Source organism: Lontra canadensis, unplaced genomic scaffold (assembly GCF_010015895.1).
Source record: "Lontra canadensis isolate GAN:19392208 unplaced genomic scaffold, GSC_riverotter_1.0 scaffold31, whole genome shotgun sequence".
In the NCBI taxonomy this organism is placed as follows: Eukaryota; Metazoa; Chordata; class Mammalia; order Carnivora; family Mustelidae; genus Lontra; species Lontra canadensis.
Genome location: NW_022631025.1, coordinates 4652159 through 4670386, shown reverse-complemented (window position 1 = coordinate 4670386; position 18228 = coordinate 4652159). Strand labels below are relative to the sequence as shown.

At 38.6% G+C, this 18228-nt stretch overlaps 1 protein-coding gene across 8 annotated transcripts in view; it reads right to left on the bottom strand.

The window, feature by feature from the left end:
* LOC116872960 (plasminogen receptor (KT)) overlaps positions 1-18228 on the bottom strand; it is an 88238-nt gene that overhangs the window by 54766 nt on the left and 15244 nt on the right. For 6 of the 8 annotated variants that reach the window (XM_032866500.1, XM_032866506.1, XM_032866504.1 and 3 more), the window contains one exon: positions 18043-18129. In XM_032866500.1, the coding sequence (XP_032722391.1) occupies positions 18043-18123 (81 nt within the window). In that variant the 5' untranslated portion in view covers positions 18124-18129. Of the gene's footprint in view, positions 1-18042; positions 18130-18228 lie in introns of those variants that run through there. The other 2 variants (XM_032866501.1, XM_032866502.1) reach the window with 2 other exon arrangements.

Genomic DNA, 18228 nt, shown 5'->3' with positions numbered 1-18228 from the left:
CATTTCACTCAGGTCTCTGCCTAAAATGTCCTCTTCAGAGACAGCTCTTCCCTGACCCCACATCGAACTTTAGTGTTCATCATATTGCCTATCTCAGTCTAATTTATATGTCCCTGTGTGTTGTCTGTCCTCTCCATTAAAATGTAGACTTTTTATGAGCAGTAATTTGGTTCAGTTTCACATCCCCATTGAGGTAGGTGTTTAATAAATATTTGTTGAATGACTAATAAATGAATGAATAAACAAAGGAAAGCATGAAGTAATCATCAGCAATGTAGGGGGCTCTCAGGAAAATGCCTGTGGCTGGGGCAGGAGGAAGTGGAGCAGCTGCAGACAGTTGTTCAAGGGGCTGCCCTGAAGTTTATTGAATGAATGGGGTAGGAAGAGGAATATTGGCTGGCATTCATTTCAGTTGTACCCAGCACACCCCCTCAGGTTTGTGAACTTCTATCCCTAGTTCTGAGGAAGTGCTAGGGAGCCTTGGTTACTGTTTTTCTCCATCTGATTTCCCGTAGAATTCAATTGAAAGGTGGCCTAGTTGACATCTGTGGAAATAAGAACTTTTAAGCAGAGGTGCCAAAATTTGAGCAGTGGGCTAAAGCTGAGCCTGGAACACATCTTCCAAAGGCATGCAGCCAGCCAGGGAGATAAGGATACCCAGTGGATGCATGGCAGAATGGGAGCAGACAAGAATAAGGTCCCATCCAAATGTGACGTTCTCTTTGTAACTATGTGGGCTGATAGGGCACTAGTTGTATTTGCATTCCCTCCCCCAAAGGGGGAGCATCAGGGGAAGGCTCATCTTCCAGAAATGATTTGCTGCTCCAATTTAGGGACAGTGAGAAACCTATGTCCTAGTCATGGAACTTTAGCTTGCCAGGGACACTGCCCCTTCCAACCCCCCACCACCAGAAGTTATAGGCTCTTAATCATAAGTGATGTAGGAACTGAATTCTCTATAAAGACCATATCAAGTGATTCAACTGGGAAAAGTTAATTCTACTAAGTCAAGAAAGTGGCACTAGGCTTCCACTAAAGGAAGGAAAACTGAGAGAAGTGAGTAGTGATCTTCCCTCTTTATAGAAATATGGTTTGATTCTCTTTGGTGAAATCCCCTTGGTGAACTTCCCTTTGATGAAGTTTCATTTTGAAGTGATTACTACTTAGATGCTCTAACTTTTCAATTTGATAAAGCTATGAACATGCTTTATAATATATATTATATAAAATAATATACATTATTTTCCACTGTACCCACACCATGGTAGAATGTGAGTGTCATAAAGCAAATAGATAGGCCTTTGGGATCTTCTTACTAGAGAAGTCCACATCTGAAATGCATTTGTTTACATTATAAATTTTAGGCAAAATTATATCATATTTAGATATATATGTGTATTTATTTAAAGATATATATTTGTTTAAGTATATATCTAAGTGCATTCCCCCATATATGTGTATATGTATATATATAGAGAGAGAGTGAGACACATACAGAGATACAGAGACAGAGCCACACATGCGAGCACACTAAATCATTTTAAGATGTTCAGGGCAGTAGTTTTTTGTCTAACAGAAGACATAAAGTGGACAAAACCAGTGCCATCCTCATTTTAACCTTACATTTCTTGCATGAACATTGGTCATGAAAATTGCATGTACAGCTTGATGAACATTGGTCATCCTTCCCTTTTGTCTATCATAGCAGGCAGATTCCCCTCCCCCCCGCCTTTTCCTCATAGTTGTGCAGTTTGGATTTCCAGTTCTTGAAAATGACAGTTCTTGCAAATAAAAGTTCTAATTGATGTATTTATTAAAGGGGCATGCTAGCAAAGTGATACTTAGAAATGAATTAATTTTAAGTTTTTTTTAAAAATATCTAACTTAATAGAATTACCTTTGCCTTCAAGTTCATAAAGCCTTTAAACATACAAATATTTAAATGTTAAAATATGAAGAAAATATTTAATAATATATATTCCCAATCAGCTCTTATGGTGGAACTGACTTTTTATTATAATATGTGTCTAAAAATACCCTTACAAGCCCTTGTGTAGATCAGCAGTTGCTAATGTTGAGGCCTACAGTGACAGTTGTCAGTGTGCTTTTTGTTTTTTTTGTGTACATTATATATACGTATATATTTGCAGAAAGATTTGTCACGAGAGGAAAATCACCTGTAATCACCCACTCTAGTTTATAATTTAAGCTTTGAAGTCTTCATGATAAAATCTTCTTTAAAGTAAATATGGTTTCAAATTAGTATTTTTCTTTTTTGGCACATAACTGAAAATAAATATCTTATACTATATAATTTGTCACCCAAACCATGTATAATGATTTAAAAATCAGGTGAACATGTTCATACACAACAAAAATTCATATCCTGGGTGCTTGTGTGGCTCAGTCGATCGAGTGTCTGTCTTTGGCTCAGGTTATGATCTCGGGGTCCTGGGATTGAGCCCCATCTTGGCTCCCTGCTCAGCGAAGAGTCTGTCTCTCCCTCTCTCTCTGTCTCTCCCACTGCTTGTGCTCTGTTTCTCTCTCAAATAAATAAAATTCTTTAAAAATTCAAATCCTAAGTTTTAAAATACTATTTATATAATAAAATAATCTAATGGCCCACATATTTCTAATTTATCATCAGGAAATACTTGAACTAAACCTAACCATAAATCAGAAATTAACATCGTTAATTTGCCAAAGAGATTCAAAAAGAACACAAAATTTTTCATTACTGAAAATGATCCAACCATTTCTTTTTCCAAGAAAAGTACTATGTGAAATAATGAACCATTTCAGAACATATAAATATTATAAAATTACTCAATTTTGTCTCTTCATCTCTGTCTTCATTGACCAACACAGTGCCTGGCATACTGTCAGTGCTCAATAAACCCTAAAAAAATGAATGAGTATCAGAGTATTCTCTTTGGGGTTCTGTACTTTATGTAAACATTAGTAAGAAGCAAGTAGAAATGCCACCATGTCGATTATAGTGCTACGCAGCAGTATAATATAATTATAACATATTTTTCCAAAAACATTTTGAAGCATTGCTTTGCAAATTTATACCTAAGTTTGAGGACAAGTGTGGGAGAAGTGAGGTCTGGGAGATTTCACTTTCAAAAACTCTAGAAATTAAATAATATAGATCATAAAATAATTAGATTAGAATTTTAAAAATAATGTTTTGACTTTAAAACTTTATTTTTGGAAGGAAAGAAAATTTGCTGTTGCTGGCTTTGGTTATACCTCTGTTTTTTGTATTTGTGGTTGATATGAGTATCTATCATTTTCAAATACAAAAATTTAGTGTTCTGTTATCCAACCTAATTAATAGACATCACTATAGGCTCAAACATGGAAATAAACAGGAGCTCAGCAAAAACCTAAAGAAATAATAATTTAACCAATAAGAGTGTGCCTGGCTGGTTCAGTAGGTTTAGTGTCTGCTGTCAGCTCAGGTCATGATACCCAGGTCCTGGAACTGAGTCCCCATATCCCGCTCCTTGCTCGGTGAGAAACCTGCTTCTCCTTCTGCTTGTGCTCTTTCTTTTTTTCTCTCTCTCTCCCTCTGATAAATAAATAAAATCTTTCAAAGGAAGGGAGGGAAGGAGTGTTTTTTAATAATCACTTAAATTTCAGTGCTTTAGGCAGGACATGGATCTCCAGTTCCCCATGGTCTTCATTTCTCCCTACTATCTTACATAACCAGACTTTTTATATACATTAATGACAGCGAAGTCATTCAAGTTTTCTTGTATCTCAGATAGTTTGGAGGGCATTGCACTCAATCTACAATTGTCAGAAGAATTGTTAGAGTTTAATGCATATTAATTTAAAAGTGTATATTTTTAGTGTTCATAATAAATACAGGAATCTTTTAAATGTTGGATCGTTTTTCATACAAAACCAGGAACATACCCATTAGTTTGTGTGGTGTCGACAGGCAGTAGAGAGTATGCTTCTTCAAAAGAGTTTAAGTGACAAGAATTTAATGAAGGGACTGTCCTGACTGCAGGCAGAGTTTAAGGTAACCACAAGGGGCAGTGAACCCCCCTCCTCCCCCACCCCCACCCCCCACCCCCAGGCTACAAACAGCAGGCACCCATTAACACTGAGGCTGGAAGGGGAAAAGGAAGGACAGTGTTAACCAGAGCCCAGTGAGGCCTGGAGCTATGAAAGAGACAAAGCCTGAAATGAGCTGTGACTCTAGGAAACCACTGCCACCTCCAGACCCATATACCTAAATTCACTGTCTGCCCACCCTCCAGGCTCCTGCTGGTGCCTCCCACTGGCTGAGCCCAACCCTGAAGCCAGAGGTCACAGGAGCCTGGGAGACACAGGGCTGAGGTTCAGACCCACAGGACATGCTCAGGGAAAGGCAGAGCTTGGATCTAGGTAGGGGCAGGAAGAGGGGGTCAGACACAATAACAAAGCGGTGACCTGATTTATATGAAATAATGATTTGATTGTGCAGGAGAGAATGTTTTCAGAGTTCTGGTTTAGATTAGATCCAAAGTCTTAGCAAGTACTAAAAATGGGCAGCAAATTTCAAGTTGCTTTTTTAAAAAATTTTAAAAGAAAGTATGGTTATGTACAAATCAATATTAGTTGTAAAGTAAATGGTAAGTATTAAAATAGATGTCTAAATCTCTTGATAAGAAAAATTGGAAACAGGAAATACTTTCATTCAGTAATTATAATAAAAGCATACTTTATTTTTAATTTTATTGAATTTTTAATTTTAATTCCAGTTTAGGTACCATATAGTGTTATATTAGTTTCAAGTGTACAGTACAGTGATTCAACAGTTCTATAATAAAAGCATACTTTAAACTGTTTTTAGAGTCAATCAGATTTAAATACTCAAGAGAGGAACTATTGATGGCTGAGCAGTATTCCATTGTATATATATACCACATCTTGTTAATCCATTCATCTGTACTACTCAGCCATCAAAAAAGAAAAAAAAAAAGAAATCTTGCCATTTGCAATGACGTGGATGGAACTAGAGAATATTATGATAAGCAAAATAAGTCAGAGAAAGACAATTATTATATGATCTCACTGATATGTGGAATTTAAGAAACAAGGCAAGAGGAGAAGAGAGGAAAAAATAAAACAAGATGAAATCAGAGAGGGAGACCATAAGATACTCAATCTTAGGAAACAAGCAGGGTTGCTGGAGGGGAGGGGGTAACTGGATGATGGGCATTAAGAAGGGCACCTGATGTAATGAGTACTGTGTATTATATGACTGATGAATCACTGATCTCTACCTCTGAAACTAATAATACATTATATGTTAATTAATTCAATTTAAATATTAAAAAAGAAAAAGAGGAACTATTTTCCTCTCAATTACTCTGTTTCTTCAGGACAATGCTTACTCATTACCTTCTTAAATTTATGCTGACTCCTGAACCATGTTCCATGTACATTACAAGTAAATTAGTATTTAGTGAACTAATATTAAACTAGGATTTTTTTTTCTTTGTTCAGAAATTTCCTGGGGGAGGGGGAATGCAAGAACCCTAAAATATCATATGAGCAAAAGGAATGAAAAAGAACCATTTGTTTTTGTACTAAGGTGAGCACAGGAATACATTTGATGTTCTCTGGATTAGGTTGCAGGAACTTCTCAGGAATGACTTACCTTCTGCCAGGGCTCTAGAAGAGACACCTGTAAATATCTGTGTCTTACGGATGAGCTTGCTCCGTGGGATGAGGAGTGCTTGTGAAGGCTGTGGGGCTGACAGGCTAAATAGTTCCCTATCAGGATTGATTATTTAAAATGCTGAACACCTGGTAAGACAGAGGGGAAAGGGAACTAGAAAAGCATATGCCTGACTGCAGAACTGAAGTTATAGAGAAGGGGAAAGATAAAAAATGATGAAAGAGGGGCACCTGGGTGGCTCAGTGGGTTAAGCCTCTGCCTTCAGCTCAGGTCATGATCTTAGGGTCCTGGGATCAAGCCCCACATCGGGCTCTCTGCTCAGCGGGGAGCCTGCTTCCCCCTCTCTCTGCGCCTGCCTCTGCCTACCTGTGATCTCTCTCTGTCAAATAAATCTTTTAAAAAAAATGATGAAGAATGAAAAATGGAGAATGAAATTAGAGATGGAATAAAGAATGAAGTAGTGACTGTGAGCGCATAAGAGAGAGGAAAGAAGATAAATGAGAAAGAAGGGAGCGTTTCTGAGCATCTCTTCTAGCATACAGGATAGTAGTTGGGTATCCTTCTCCCCATCATAGTGATGAAGCTGAGGTTCAGAGAACCTACACTCTTTTTTTTTTTTTAAAGATTTTATTTATTTATTTGACAGATGGAGATCACAAGTAGGCAGAGAAGCAGGCAGAGAGAGAGGAGGACCCCGGGATCACGACCCGAGCCGAAGGCAGAGGCTTTAACCCACTGAGCCACCTGGGCGCCCCAAACCTACACTCTTTATCCAAGGTCATAAAACCAGTAAGTGATGGAGCCACTGTTGGCCCTCCATGTGTCTTCCCCGGGTGCCTTTGATTTTCCCAGTGCATACAAGGAGAGTAAATCCACAGTCCTTAGCAGACGTATCCTGGCCAGTAGGCAGCAGTCTGGGCTTAGTTTTCCTTTCTAGATTTCCAATTGTGCCACCAGAAGTTCTGCCATTCTCTGTCTTCCTACTCTTCAGTCTTGCACATTTCAGACTAAGAATGTCCTGCCAGCATATGCACTGCTAACATAGTCCCTTGCCAAACAGGCAAGGAATTCAACTGAAAGATTATTTTTATAATAATTTACAGGAAATTTTGGAATTTAACTTTAATGTCTCCTCTTTTTTTTTTTTTAAACAAAAACCCACTTTACTTTAGACTGTAATTCTTTTATAAACTGAAAGACATAAAAATAGACTCCAATAAGGGGGAAAACATACTCAGTTCTTGGGTAGAATGACTCAACAGTTCTTCCTAAGTAAATTTATAAATGCATGCAATCCTAATTTTAAAAAATCAACAAACTATTTTATAGAGTTGGACAAGTTGATACCAACTTTTTAATGAAAATGTGAATATGTAATAAACATTGAAAAAATAAACTACAAGGATATATTAGCTTAAGCAGGCATTAAAACATACTATAAAGAATCTAAAGTTACACTAGTAAGATACTAATACTTGAATAGACAAATTGACCACTGGAATCGCATGTCCAGAGACAGCATTGAGTATATGCAGAAGCTCAGTGAACTCAAATCACTAGAAGAGGGGCGGGTAAAGATGGACTTTCCTGTTCTTTCAAATTTTAGGATTGCTTATTCTAGCTCTGTGAAAGATGTTTTTGGTATTTTGATAGGGATTGCATTAAATGTGTGAAATGCTTTGGGGAATACAGACATTTTAACAATATTGGTTCTTCCAATCCATGAGCATGGAATGTCTTTCCATTTTTTTGTATCATCTTTAATTTCTTTGATCAGTGTTTTATAGTTTTCAGAGTACAGGTCTTTCTTTGGTTTGGTTTATACCTGGGTATCTTATTATTTTGGGTACAATTGTAAATGGGATTGATTCCTGGATTTCTCTTTCTGCTGCTTCATTATTGGTATATAGAAATGCAACAGATTTCTCTATGTTCATCTTGTATCTTCCAACTTTACTGAATTTGTTCATCAGTTCTAGCAGTTTTTTGGTAGAGTCTTTGGGTTTTCTATGTAGAGTACCATGTCCTCTGCAAATATTGAAAATTTTATTTCTTCCTTGCAGATTTGGATAGCTTTTATTTCTTTATGTTTTCTAACTGCTATCTCGATTGTTTCCTGTACTATGTTAAATAAAAGTGGTAAGAGTAAACATCTCTGTCTTATTGAGGGAGGAAAAGAAAAACAAAAGCTTTCTGATGGTCTGTAATGGCATTCATTGGTCTCATTGAAGTTTGCAAACAAACCTAAAACCAGCGTGTCCCCTTTAGAGAACTGATTGTAGGAAGGGTCCTAGAAGAACTAGGCAGCAACTTGGTGGCTGGACCTTTCTTTGTCATTTGTTTACCTTTGTAGAAGTTAAGTGCCTGAGGGACCAAAGACCTTATTATTTCACTTCCATTTCCTGCCACTCCTGCCATTCCTGAATATGGACAGTATATAGGAAATCATAACTATTTTCACTAACTCCTCTAAGTTATTCTAGATGTATTAATATTTTACCCCACATTTAAAAAGACTTGCTGGACATTTTTAGCAGCCTCTTTAAAAGTCAGTTAACATATTGTATTCTTTGTATTTACCCAATTCTTCATAACGTTGTTAAATTATTTCTATCCATTTCAACTTTAATAGAAAAAGCCACTAATAGTTTCCCACCACCTTCAGGTACTTGAAGACCACTAAAAGGTCAAGATGCTCTTTTCAGAGGACCTGAACCCTGAGTCAGTTACATATTTAGCATGTGACCCATAATCTTTACTGTGCAGTGTCTAACTTCTTTATGTTCATAAAGAATGAGCTTGGGCTGAGATAACTGGATCTCCACATGCAAAAGAGTAAAGTTGAACCTTTACTTCATACCGTATATAAAAATGTACTCAAAATGGATCAAAAACCTAAATATAAAAGATAAAACTGTAAAACTCCTAGAAGAAAACATAGGGGGAAATCTTTATGATCTTGGATTTGACAATGGTTTCTCAATATGACACCTAAAGTATAACCAACAAAAGAAAAAAATGAATTGGACTTCATAAATATTAAAAACTTGTATGTGTGAAAGAACACTGGGAGAGTGTAGGAAGACAACCCACATAATGGGAGAAAATATTGGCAAATCTTATGTTTGATAAAGATCTAGTGTCTATCATACCTGAGCAACTCCTGCAACTCAAAAAAAAAAATAAAAACAACCCAATTTAAAAATGAGCAGGACTAGAATAGACTATTCTCCAAAGAAGATAACATGAATGGCCAACAACTACATGAAAAAATATTATTAGTTAGGGAAATTAAGGTCAAAACCACAGTGAGGGGATGCCTGGGTGCTCAGTCTGTTAAGCATCTGCCTTTGGCTCAGGTCATGATCCCTGGGTCCTGGGGTCAAGTCCTGTGTCAGGCTTCTTGCTCAGTGGGGAGCCTGCTTCTCCCTCTGCCTGCTGCTCCCCCCGCTTGTGTGATCTCTCGCTCTCTTTCTCTCTATGACAATTAAATAAATAAAATATTAAACACACACACACACACACACACACACACACACACACACACACAATGAGAAAGAACTTCAAATCCACTACAATGGGTAGAATTTTTTTAAAAAGGAAGATAATGTGTATTGGCAAAGATGTGGGAAAATAGTAACACCCATACATTGTGGTAAGAATGTAAGATGGTACATGGGAGACATTTTTGTGGTTCCTCAATAAGTTAAACATAAAATTAAGTGATCTAGCAATTCTACTCCTGTGATCTAGCAATTCTACTCCTAGGTATATACTCAAAAGAACTGAAAATCAAGTGTTCAAACAAAAACTTACAAGAATCATCATAGCAGCACTATTCACAATTGCCAAAAAGTGGAAATCTTAATGTTCATTAACATATGAATGGACAAACAAAATGTGATAGAGCTATACAATGGAATGTTGTTTAGTTATAAATAAGAATGAATACTGATTCATGCCAGATACAAAAATACACTGTATGATTCCATTTATATGAAATGTTCAGAACAGGCAAATCCATACAGACAGAAAGCAGATTAATGGTTTCCAGGGATTGGGGGTGATGGGGAGTAGCTGCTTAATGGCCATGGGGTTTCCTTTTGATGAAAATGTTATGGAATTAAATAGTGTTGATGGTTGCACAACATTGTAAATGTCACTGAATTGTACACTTCAAGATGATGAATTTTCTAGTATGTGTTTTTTACCACAATAAAAATAAACCTCAGAAGAATGATTATGAGTAAGGGACATAGGGAGTCTAAGAGCAGGTAGCAGGGATGGGGACTGGACAGAAGTGATTTTCAAAGGGTTAAGGTGAAGACTTGTAAATCCAAGTTCCCCCACTGTTGGTGAGCTTGTGTTGACATGCTGCCTCTTTTATTCAAGGCACTTTCTGGTCACTTCTGGTTCTAGAGACAACTCCCACTTGCTCATCCTTCTACAAACAGATAGGGGTGGCTGCTTTCCTCCCCTCTTCACTACCTGTTTTTTATTTTGGGTTCCTTGTTGCTGCAAGACTCACTACAGGGCAGACACTGTACTCTCCTGCTTGCCTCAGAACATTAAGCCCTTCCTATTTCAAGATGCTGGTACAGCATTCACCTCAAAGAAACAGATGAGAGGACATAGGAATGACAGATTGTTGGGAGTTATAGAGGTTTAAACAATTTCAAAAAGTTCTCACAATAATTATTTGCTGTTTTAATTTTTATATATTTGAAAAAGCATGTATTGAGTACCTATTATTTTTTGTTGTAGAAATATATATAAATATAGAAATATATAAACCAGCCCATGCTGGTTTATAGATAAATTACTACAAATTTAGTGGCTTACAACAATACAGATTACTAGTGGACATCAGAAGTCTGACACAGTCTAAAAACTAGGTGTCTGGCAAGGCTGCATTCCTTTCTGAGAGTCTGGGGGAGAATCTGTTTCCTAGCATTTTCCAGTTTCTAGAGGTCATCTGCATTCCTTGGCTGGTTCTCTTTCTCCATCTTAAAAGCCAGCAACGGGGGCGCCTGGGTGGCTCAGTGGGTTAAGCCGCTGCCTTCGGCTCAGGTCATGATCTCAGGGTCCTGGGATCGAGTCCCGCATCGGGCTCTCTGCTCAGCAGGGAGCCTGCTTCCCTCTCTCTCTCTCTGCCTGCCTCTCTGTCTACTTGTGATCTCTGTCTGTCAAATCAATAAATAAAAATCTTAAAAAAAAAAAAAAGCCAGCAACCTTCCCCTCCTTCTCTTTTTTTTTTTTTTTTTTAAGATTTTACTTATTTATTTGACAGAAATCACCAGTAGGTGGAGAGGCAAGCAGAGAGAGAGGAGGAAGCAGGCTCCCTGCTGAGCAGAGAGATTTATTTCATTTATTTTTGAGAGAGAGAGAAGGAAGTGGAGGTAGGGGCAGAAGAAGGGGGAGAGTGAAGAGAAAATGCTCAAGCAGACTCCCTACTGAGCACGGAGCCTGATACAGGGCTTGATCCCAGGACCCTGAGATTATGACCTGAGCAGAAACCAAGAGTCAGCCCCTTAACCAACTGAGACACTCAGTTAAAAAAAAAAAAAAAAAAAAATTAACTCCAGGGGCACCTGGGTGGTTCAGCCAGGTGGCCAACTCTTTATCTCATCTCAGGTCTACATCTCAGTGTCCTGAGTTCAAACCCTGCATTGGGCTTCATGCTAGGCGTACAGCCTACTTAAAAAAATTTTTTTTAACTCTAGTATACTTAACATACAGTGTTATTTTAGTTTTAGGTATACAATATAGTGATTCAACAATGTTAGTTTTATGTATAAAACCATGTTAGTTTTAGGTGTACAATATAGTGATTCAACAATTCTATACATTACTCAATGCTCATCATAAGGGTATCTTAATCCCTTTCACCTCATTCACCCATCCCCACCAGCACCCCTCTGGTAACCCTCAATTTTTTCTCTATAGTTAAGACCCTTTTTTGTTGTGGTTTCTCTTTGTCTTTGCTTATTTGTTTTGTTTCTTAAATTACACATATGAGTGAAGTCATATGGTATTTATATCTCTTTTTTCTCTTAACACTTTCAAGAATTTGTGTGTTTAGATTGGGTTCACATGGATTATCAAGGATAATTTTCCCATCTCCAGGTCTGTTCCCTTAATCACATCTGCAAGGTCCATTTTGCCACATTAGGTTACATATTCACAAGTTCCAGGATTAGGCTGTGGACATCTTTAGGGGGCCAGTGTTCTGCCTACCATATATATCCATATCCATACAAACAGTTGGTTATTGCAGCATAATGTAACCTCTTCCCACTAAACTAGATGAAAAGCTCCTTGAATACAGAGCCTGTACCTTATACATTTCTGAGTCCTGCTTAGCATATAGCACATTATTTTGTGTGTATTACATAACTATATTTTTCTGGTTTGTAACTGTCATTTCCTTAATACCAAACTCTAACAACAGATATACAGGTCAAAGGATGGCTTTCATGTATTTTTTTAATCTTTAGTTTGTTGCCTATACATAGTAAATAGTGAAAAAGGTACCTGACTCATCTTTACATGGACTATATCTGCTTTGCCTACACAGCAGTAGAGCCAGCATGGACCTATGGGATCTTCCTTCATTCTTTCTGCTTTCCACTTCCAATTGCCATCCTATTGTTTAACAACAAAATGCTTTACTGGCCACTCAGGTGATATAAAATTAGTTTAGGTATGCCATCTAATGGCATTTTAAGGAAGTATTCATTTTTTACTGAGTGATACTTAGTTTACTGAGTATAGCCATCCGTCTACAATCCTCAGTAACAGGTGAAACAAAGCAATGGGAAACTGAAGTTTGCTAATGATTTGAAAACATCATTATAACTAGTAGTGTGAATCCTTTCCAGCTCAACTTGAACCAAAGTTGTTCATAAAAAAAACTTTCTGATTTGAAGCTTTTTATGAATTTTTATTAATCAGACTCCTGTGACTGATTTAATTTCATGACTAACTTACTTAAGTTTAAAAAGTTATTTGGTTCCATCTTCAATATGCATTATATTAAATCCCTGCCAATTATTAATTATAATTATGTAGCATCATAGAAAAAGAAAAGGCAGAGGTCTTAAGCTAGGTTGTGCATCACTGTCCCCTGGAGAGCTTAGAACAATAGCAACGTGCCTGGCCATGAAGAGATCTAACTGGTCTGGATGGGACTAAAATCCCAAGGCTCGCAGGTGAATAGAATGTATAGCCAGCTAGGAACCTGGACACTGGTATGAGACGTAGCTGAATATCTAATTCGGGTCCTTTTCCCTGAATGAAAAAAAGAACCCAATAATATGGGATTATTGAGTTATGATTTCTTTTTTTACCAAAAAAATAAAAATAAAAAGTAGAACTAAGAAAAAGCCATTGGCAAAGGATTCTAGTCATTAGGCTTTTCTTTACTATAAATTTTGCTTTATTTCTTCTATTTACCCCTTTTATTGAGATGCCCTATTTTGGAAAGGAGCCAAAAGACATACTATCATGAGCTAAAGGCATTAGTATATATGGTGTTTCAACTGGGATTTAAAAAAATCTTTTAAAGAAGTCGCAAAGGCATGTAATCTTCTATTCCAGTGGCTCATTCTTTACATTTGCTGAGTCCTTCTCAGTCCCCGGGGCTCTGGGATATGAGATTCCAGGTCAGCTTTAGCTGTCTGGGTTCACTCAACATGTAGGATGGAACATACCTATCAGTAGCTTCAGGGGTATTGTGATCATTGGTGCTCATTTTATTATGCCTCAAAACTTATAAATACATTCTCCAGTATGTATCAAATGTTTTGTGATACTTTTTTTTTTTTTCAATAAAAGAATAGCTCTAAGCTCTAGGAATGATGTTGGAAGTTTAATTCTTTTAAATGGGGAACATTTGAGAACCACCTGATTTTCCAAAATTTCCACAGATTTTTTTCTCTCTAGGCTGTTCTAGTTAGGATCAGAACTTAAGTAGCTTTAGGGTTGGAAAGCTGCTTCAGCCATGTTGATCTATATCCTCTTTGTCATCTTTCGTTAAAATTAGAAGATAAATAATAAGGTTTATCCTGATCAACAAGGAAAAACTAATCTTCTTAGCCAAACACATGTTGGGAGAATCAATCTGTGTGGGCCAGGAGCAACCGGTACTTTTTACTGGGTGAGCCAAGGATACAGGCTCTGACTGCTGTTTACATGGGCCATTTTTCAGAATTATGTTTGCAGTAAGGAACCTGAGAGATGAAGTAACATGTCTCACCTAAGAGCAACCTAGATGACCACTCATAGCTAAAGTAGTAGATAATGAACATACACTCAGGCTGCTTGCAGCGTTGTATCAAGTCTTCCGCCAGTATCTGTGAAGCAGCAAAAGATTAAATTGTTAACCTGCCAGATGGGTAAAATCACAGAGCCTGCCAGTTTGAGTGACAAGGAAGAGATACTGACAGAGACATGGCATTCTGAAAGCCAAAGGACATTCTGAAAGGGACCTCATTGGTTGGGTTATTAGATATGAAAAGGCTTTCTGGGATCTGGTAGGAAATAGTCTCACCCAGGTGGTGGTAAGAATTGGAAGGAATAGGAAGGGTCTCTCACTGTCCAGTGGGTTAAATGGCGCTGAACAACAAAAGGTAGAATTCAAATAAGCTGCCCCGGGGGTGCTGTGATTGTGGCCTGTTGTCCTGCGGAGTGGGAGAGGGAAAGAATGTTACCAAGAAGATGGTGTAGCAAGTCCCACAGCCCTGCCAAAAGGCCTGGCAATGTGGCTGTAGCTGAAGGGAGGCCCTTTGAAATGGAGAAGAAATGCAAAGCCTTGCTTACTGGCACTCAGCTACTCTCCCATGCCAACTTCAGTTGCCTTAGGGAGGAAAGTTAGATATGCTGAAGAACTTCATTCAGAGAGGAGAGAGGAGGAATTCAACTGTTTATAGCTCTGTTGGATACAGGTGCCCAAGTACACTTGGTCCCATGTGGGGAGGGTGAACTCAGCACCAGGGTGGCTTTAAGAGCTGAGGGTGCAAGGCCGAGCAAGCAAAGACCCAGTAGAGGCTAAAAGAATGAGTGCCCTCCAGCAACCAGGGGTGTGCCGGGGAGGAAGCAGCATCAATTCTGGAATGAGGAGCCAAAGGGCAAAAGGCTGTCCTTGTCCCTTTGCACTCCCCATCGTCTGCAGCTGTGAGACAGTATAGTCTCCTTAACTTCGGAGATAACCTCAGCTACTACAACTGTTTAACCCCTGTGTTAAATTCTTTGGTCTGTGTTCCCATGGGGGAAAAAAGCATTGGAATTCAACTGATAAGAGTTTGAGCAACATTTGCAGTAAGAAAGGGAAATGAAAGTGACCCTTGAGCCAATTCAGGATACTGCAGTTATGTCCCCTGCATATAAATGTATAATGAAATTGATGTGTTACTTGCTTATATTGTAAATATTCATAGTAATAAAGAGACATTCTCTCATTCAGGGATTCCCTGACCCCTTCCAGGTGGTCTATTAGAAACAATATAGAGTCCCAAGGAGAAAAAGAGAAAAATCACAGCCAATCACCACTTGCAAACACAGGCACCAAAAACCTCCTAGTTTCTGGGGCTGCTATAACAAAGCACACAAATTAGGTGGCTTAACAACAGAAATTTATTGTCTCCATTCCAGAGGCTAGAAGTCCAAAATTAAGGTGTCAGCAGGGTTGGTTCCTTTCCAGGGCTGTGTGAGGATCTGTTCCACACCTCTCTCCTTGCCTCATAAATAGCTGCTTCATAGCCCCACAGCATCCCTGTAGGCACGCCTCTGTCCAAATTTCCCCATTTTATGAGGACAGCAGTCATATATTGGATTAGGGCTCATCCTAATGACTTCATTTTAACTTGATTGACTCTGTAAAGACTCTCTCTCCAAATATATCATTCTGAGATAGCAGGGGTTAGGACTTTAACTTAATTAAGAATAGTGGGAAGGACACACAGTTCAACCCACAACATACTCCTTTCAAAAAGGGGAGGCAGCTACTGGCTACAACTGAGCTCTTGTTAAAAATGAATATCTGACCCATGGAGGCTTTTGGCTCTCCAGCCTCAACCCCATCTTGGGGTGGGTCAACTAGGACAAGACAATTATAAGGAAAGGGCCTGTTTGCTGGTCAAATAAAGACATAGTTGAGGGTATGACTGGCCTGGCCCTACTGTCACCTCAGTTTTGCATAAAGGAGTAGTAGCTGCCCCTTTGGGAAAATCTTCATCTCCTACTCTGCCACATGAAGTAGAGCTACTGGCTTAACAAGGCCCTTGGATCCACAGAGATTCTCCCAAATGCATGGGCCTGGTTTACCTTTGGTTCAGCTAAGCTGAAAACTGACGGTGCCAATAGTGCTCCTGCTCATTTGAACTCAGCACTAGCTATACTGGTCACTGCGATCAGTGGGCCGAAATCAAGGCTGTTATCAAAGCTCTGGTCAGCTGGGCTGAGGGGCAGGTTGTTGGGAGGGGTAACTGTACATGGGCCCTGAATATCCCCACACATTCTTGCTGAGTAGGCCAAGAATGCAAGGCCCAGACTGTTCTTTACAGGCCATTTGTCTGGGTTGTGTTTACAGTGAATGACCTTCAGGGATAAGGTCAAGTCCTCCCCCAACTCTTCCGGCTCACTAACCACTATAAAAGCAGTAGATTCCCCAAGCCCAGTGTTCCTCAAATGTGCCATACACCCATTGAGTGCACAGCACCCATTTAAGTCCATCTTAATCACCTCTGTGAGACTTGAGGGACATAGGGATACTCATACCAACCTCATGATCATGTTGCTCACTGTGCTATGAGTAATGAAGTCCTTTGTCTCTGAAGGAAGTATCTCCTGTATTCGGCCAGCGTCCATGAAACAGTAACAGGCTAATTAATGAGCTTGCAGGTGGGATACAATCCCAGACCTTCACATATTCTGACTTCACTGATGTAAAAGTCTGTAGTTTCCAAAGGTCTTGGATAAGGATTCTCTGGGTGTATGACATTCTTGGCTGGTGTGTATGCCTAATGCTTGGTCCTCCCCTATGTCATTCTGCTCTGTTAACAACAATTCAGTTCCCAATCTTTAAATTGTTCCATTCTCCCAAAAGAAATCATTATCCTGCAAAAGACACTCTTCATAGCAATAATAACAGTAGCAACAACTAGTACTTTTAAAGTGAGAGACACTGTCCTGAAGACTTGAGGCACTGTTCTGTGCTCTATACATTGTATACATTGTTCTGTATACCCTCTGTATACTACCGTTATTACTCTTCAAAACAACCCTCTGAAGGGGATACTGTCATCTCCAGTTGACAGACTAGTAAACTGAGGCCCACATCATACTGTCAGCGAGGGGTAGAGATGGGATTCAAACCTAGTTAGTCTGGCTTTAGTCCTTACTTTTAATCATTTGCCATATTGCCTCACAGTAGGCTCTTTTACTCCCAGGGCCATAATGAACCCCAAAGGTCAAGAGATCTTCATTTGAAATCTTAGTTAAATAATTTTAGTCAAACTTTTAACACTTGACTATGACATCCAACAATTTAAAATCCTTTTTGACAACTGATATTAGGCAATCAGACAATCTTCTACTTTGCTTTGATCTTTTCTATCTAGCCTATATATAAACCCAGTGTCAAGTTTTTACCCTGTATATTAATTTCCTATTGTCACTATAACAAATTATCAATGTTAGTGGCTTAAAACAACATAAATTTATTATCTTATAGTTCTGCAGTCAGAAACCAAAGTGGGTGGCTGGTGAGACTGTATTCCCTCTCTTAGCTCTAGGAGAGAATCCATATCCTTTCTTTTTCCAGCTCCTAGAGGCTACCTGAATTCCTTTGCCGTTCATTAGATCTTCAAGCCAACAGTGTATACGTCTTCAAACCTTTCTTTCACTCTGACTTTGACCCTCCTGCCTCCCTGTATTCTTTATAAGGACCTTTGTGATTACCTTGAGCCCATCCAGATAATCTAGGATAACCCAGGATCTTCCCTATCACAAACTCCTTAACTTAATCACATTGCAAAGTCCCTTTTGCTATGTAAGGCAAGGTATTCACAGAGGATTAGGTTGCAGATATGTGGTGAGGGGAGCGCCTCATTCTACCTACCCTACACTCTAAGCGGGTATGTCTTACTTCAGGATGGAAATTTTTTAAAAAGTATCTGGATTGGAGATCTAAACACACCCATTCACCAGATAATTAATAGTGCATTTCATCTTGATCCTGAGGATAGAGCCCCAAGGATATTTTACCTTTTGAGGTCAAAGAGAACAGTACTTCTGGAGTACCTGTCACAGAAACTTTAACCACTGTAACAACATAAAAACTTAATTATTTGAAAATGTACCTGGAGTCGAGCATTCATAAGCATAAACTCCTGTTGGTTTTTCATGTTTTCACTCATGGATTTTGAAAATATAAATCCCATCTTGACCTAAAATGTGAAAAAGCAAAGAGGCTTAAAACAATACAGTTTACATATATCCTCATATGCTCTGCTTTGGGCTACCGTAAGCTTATAACAATGTAAAAA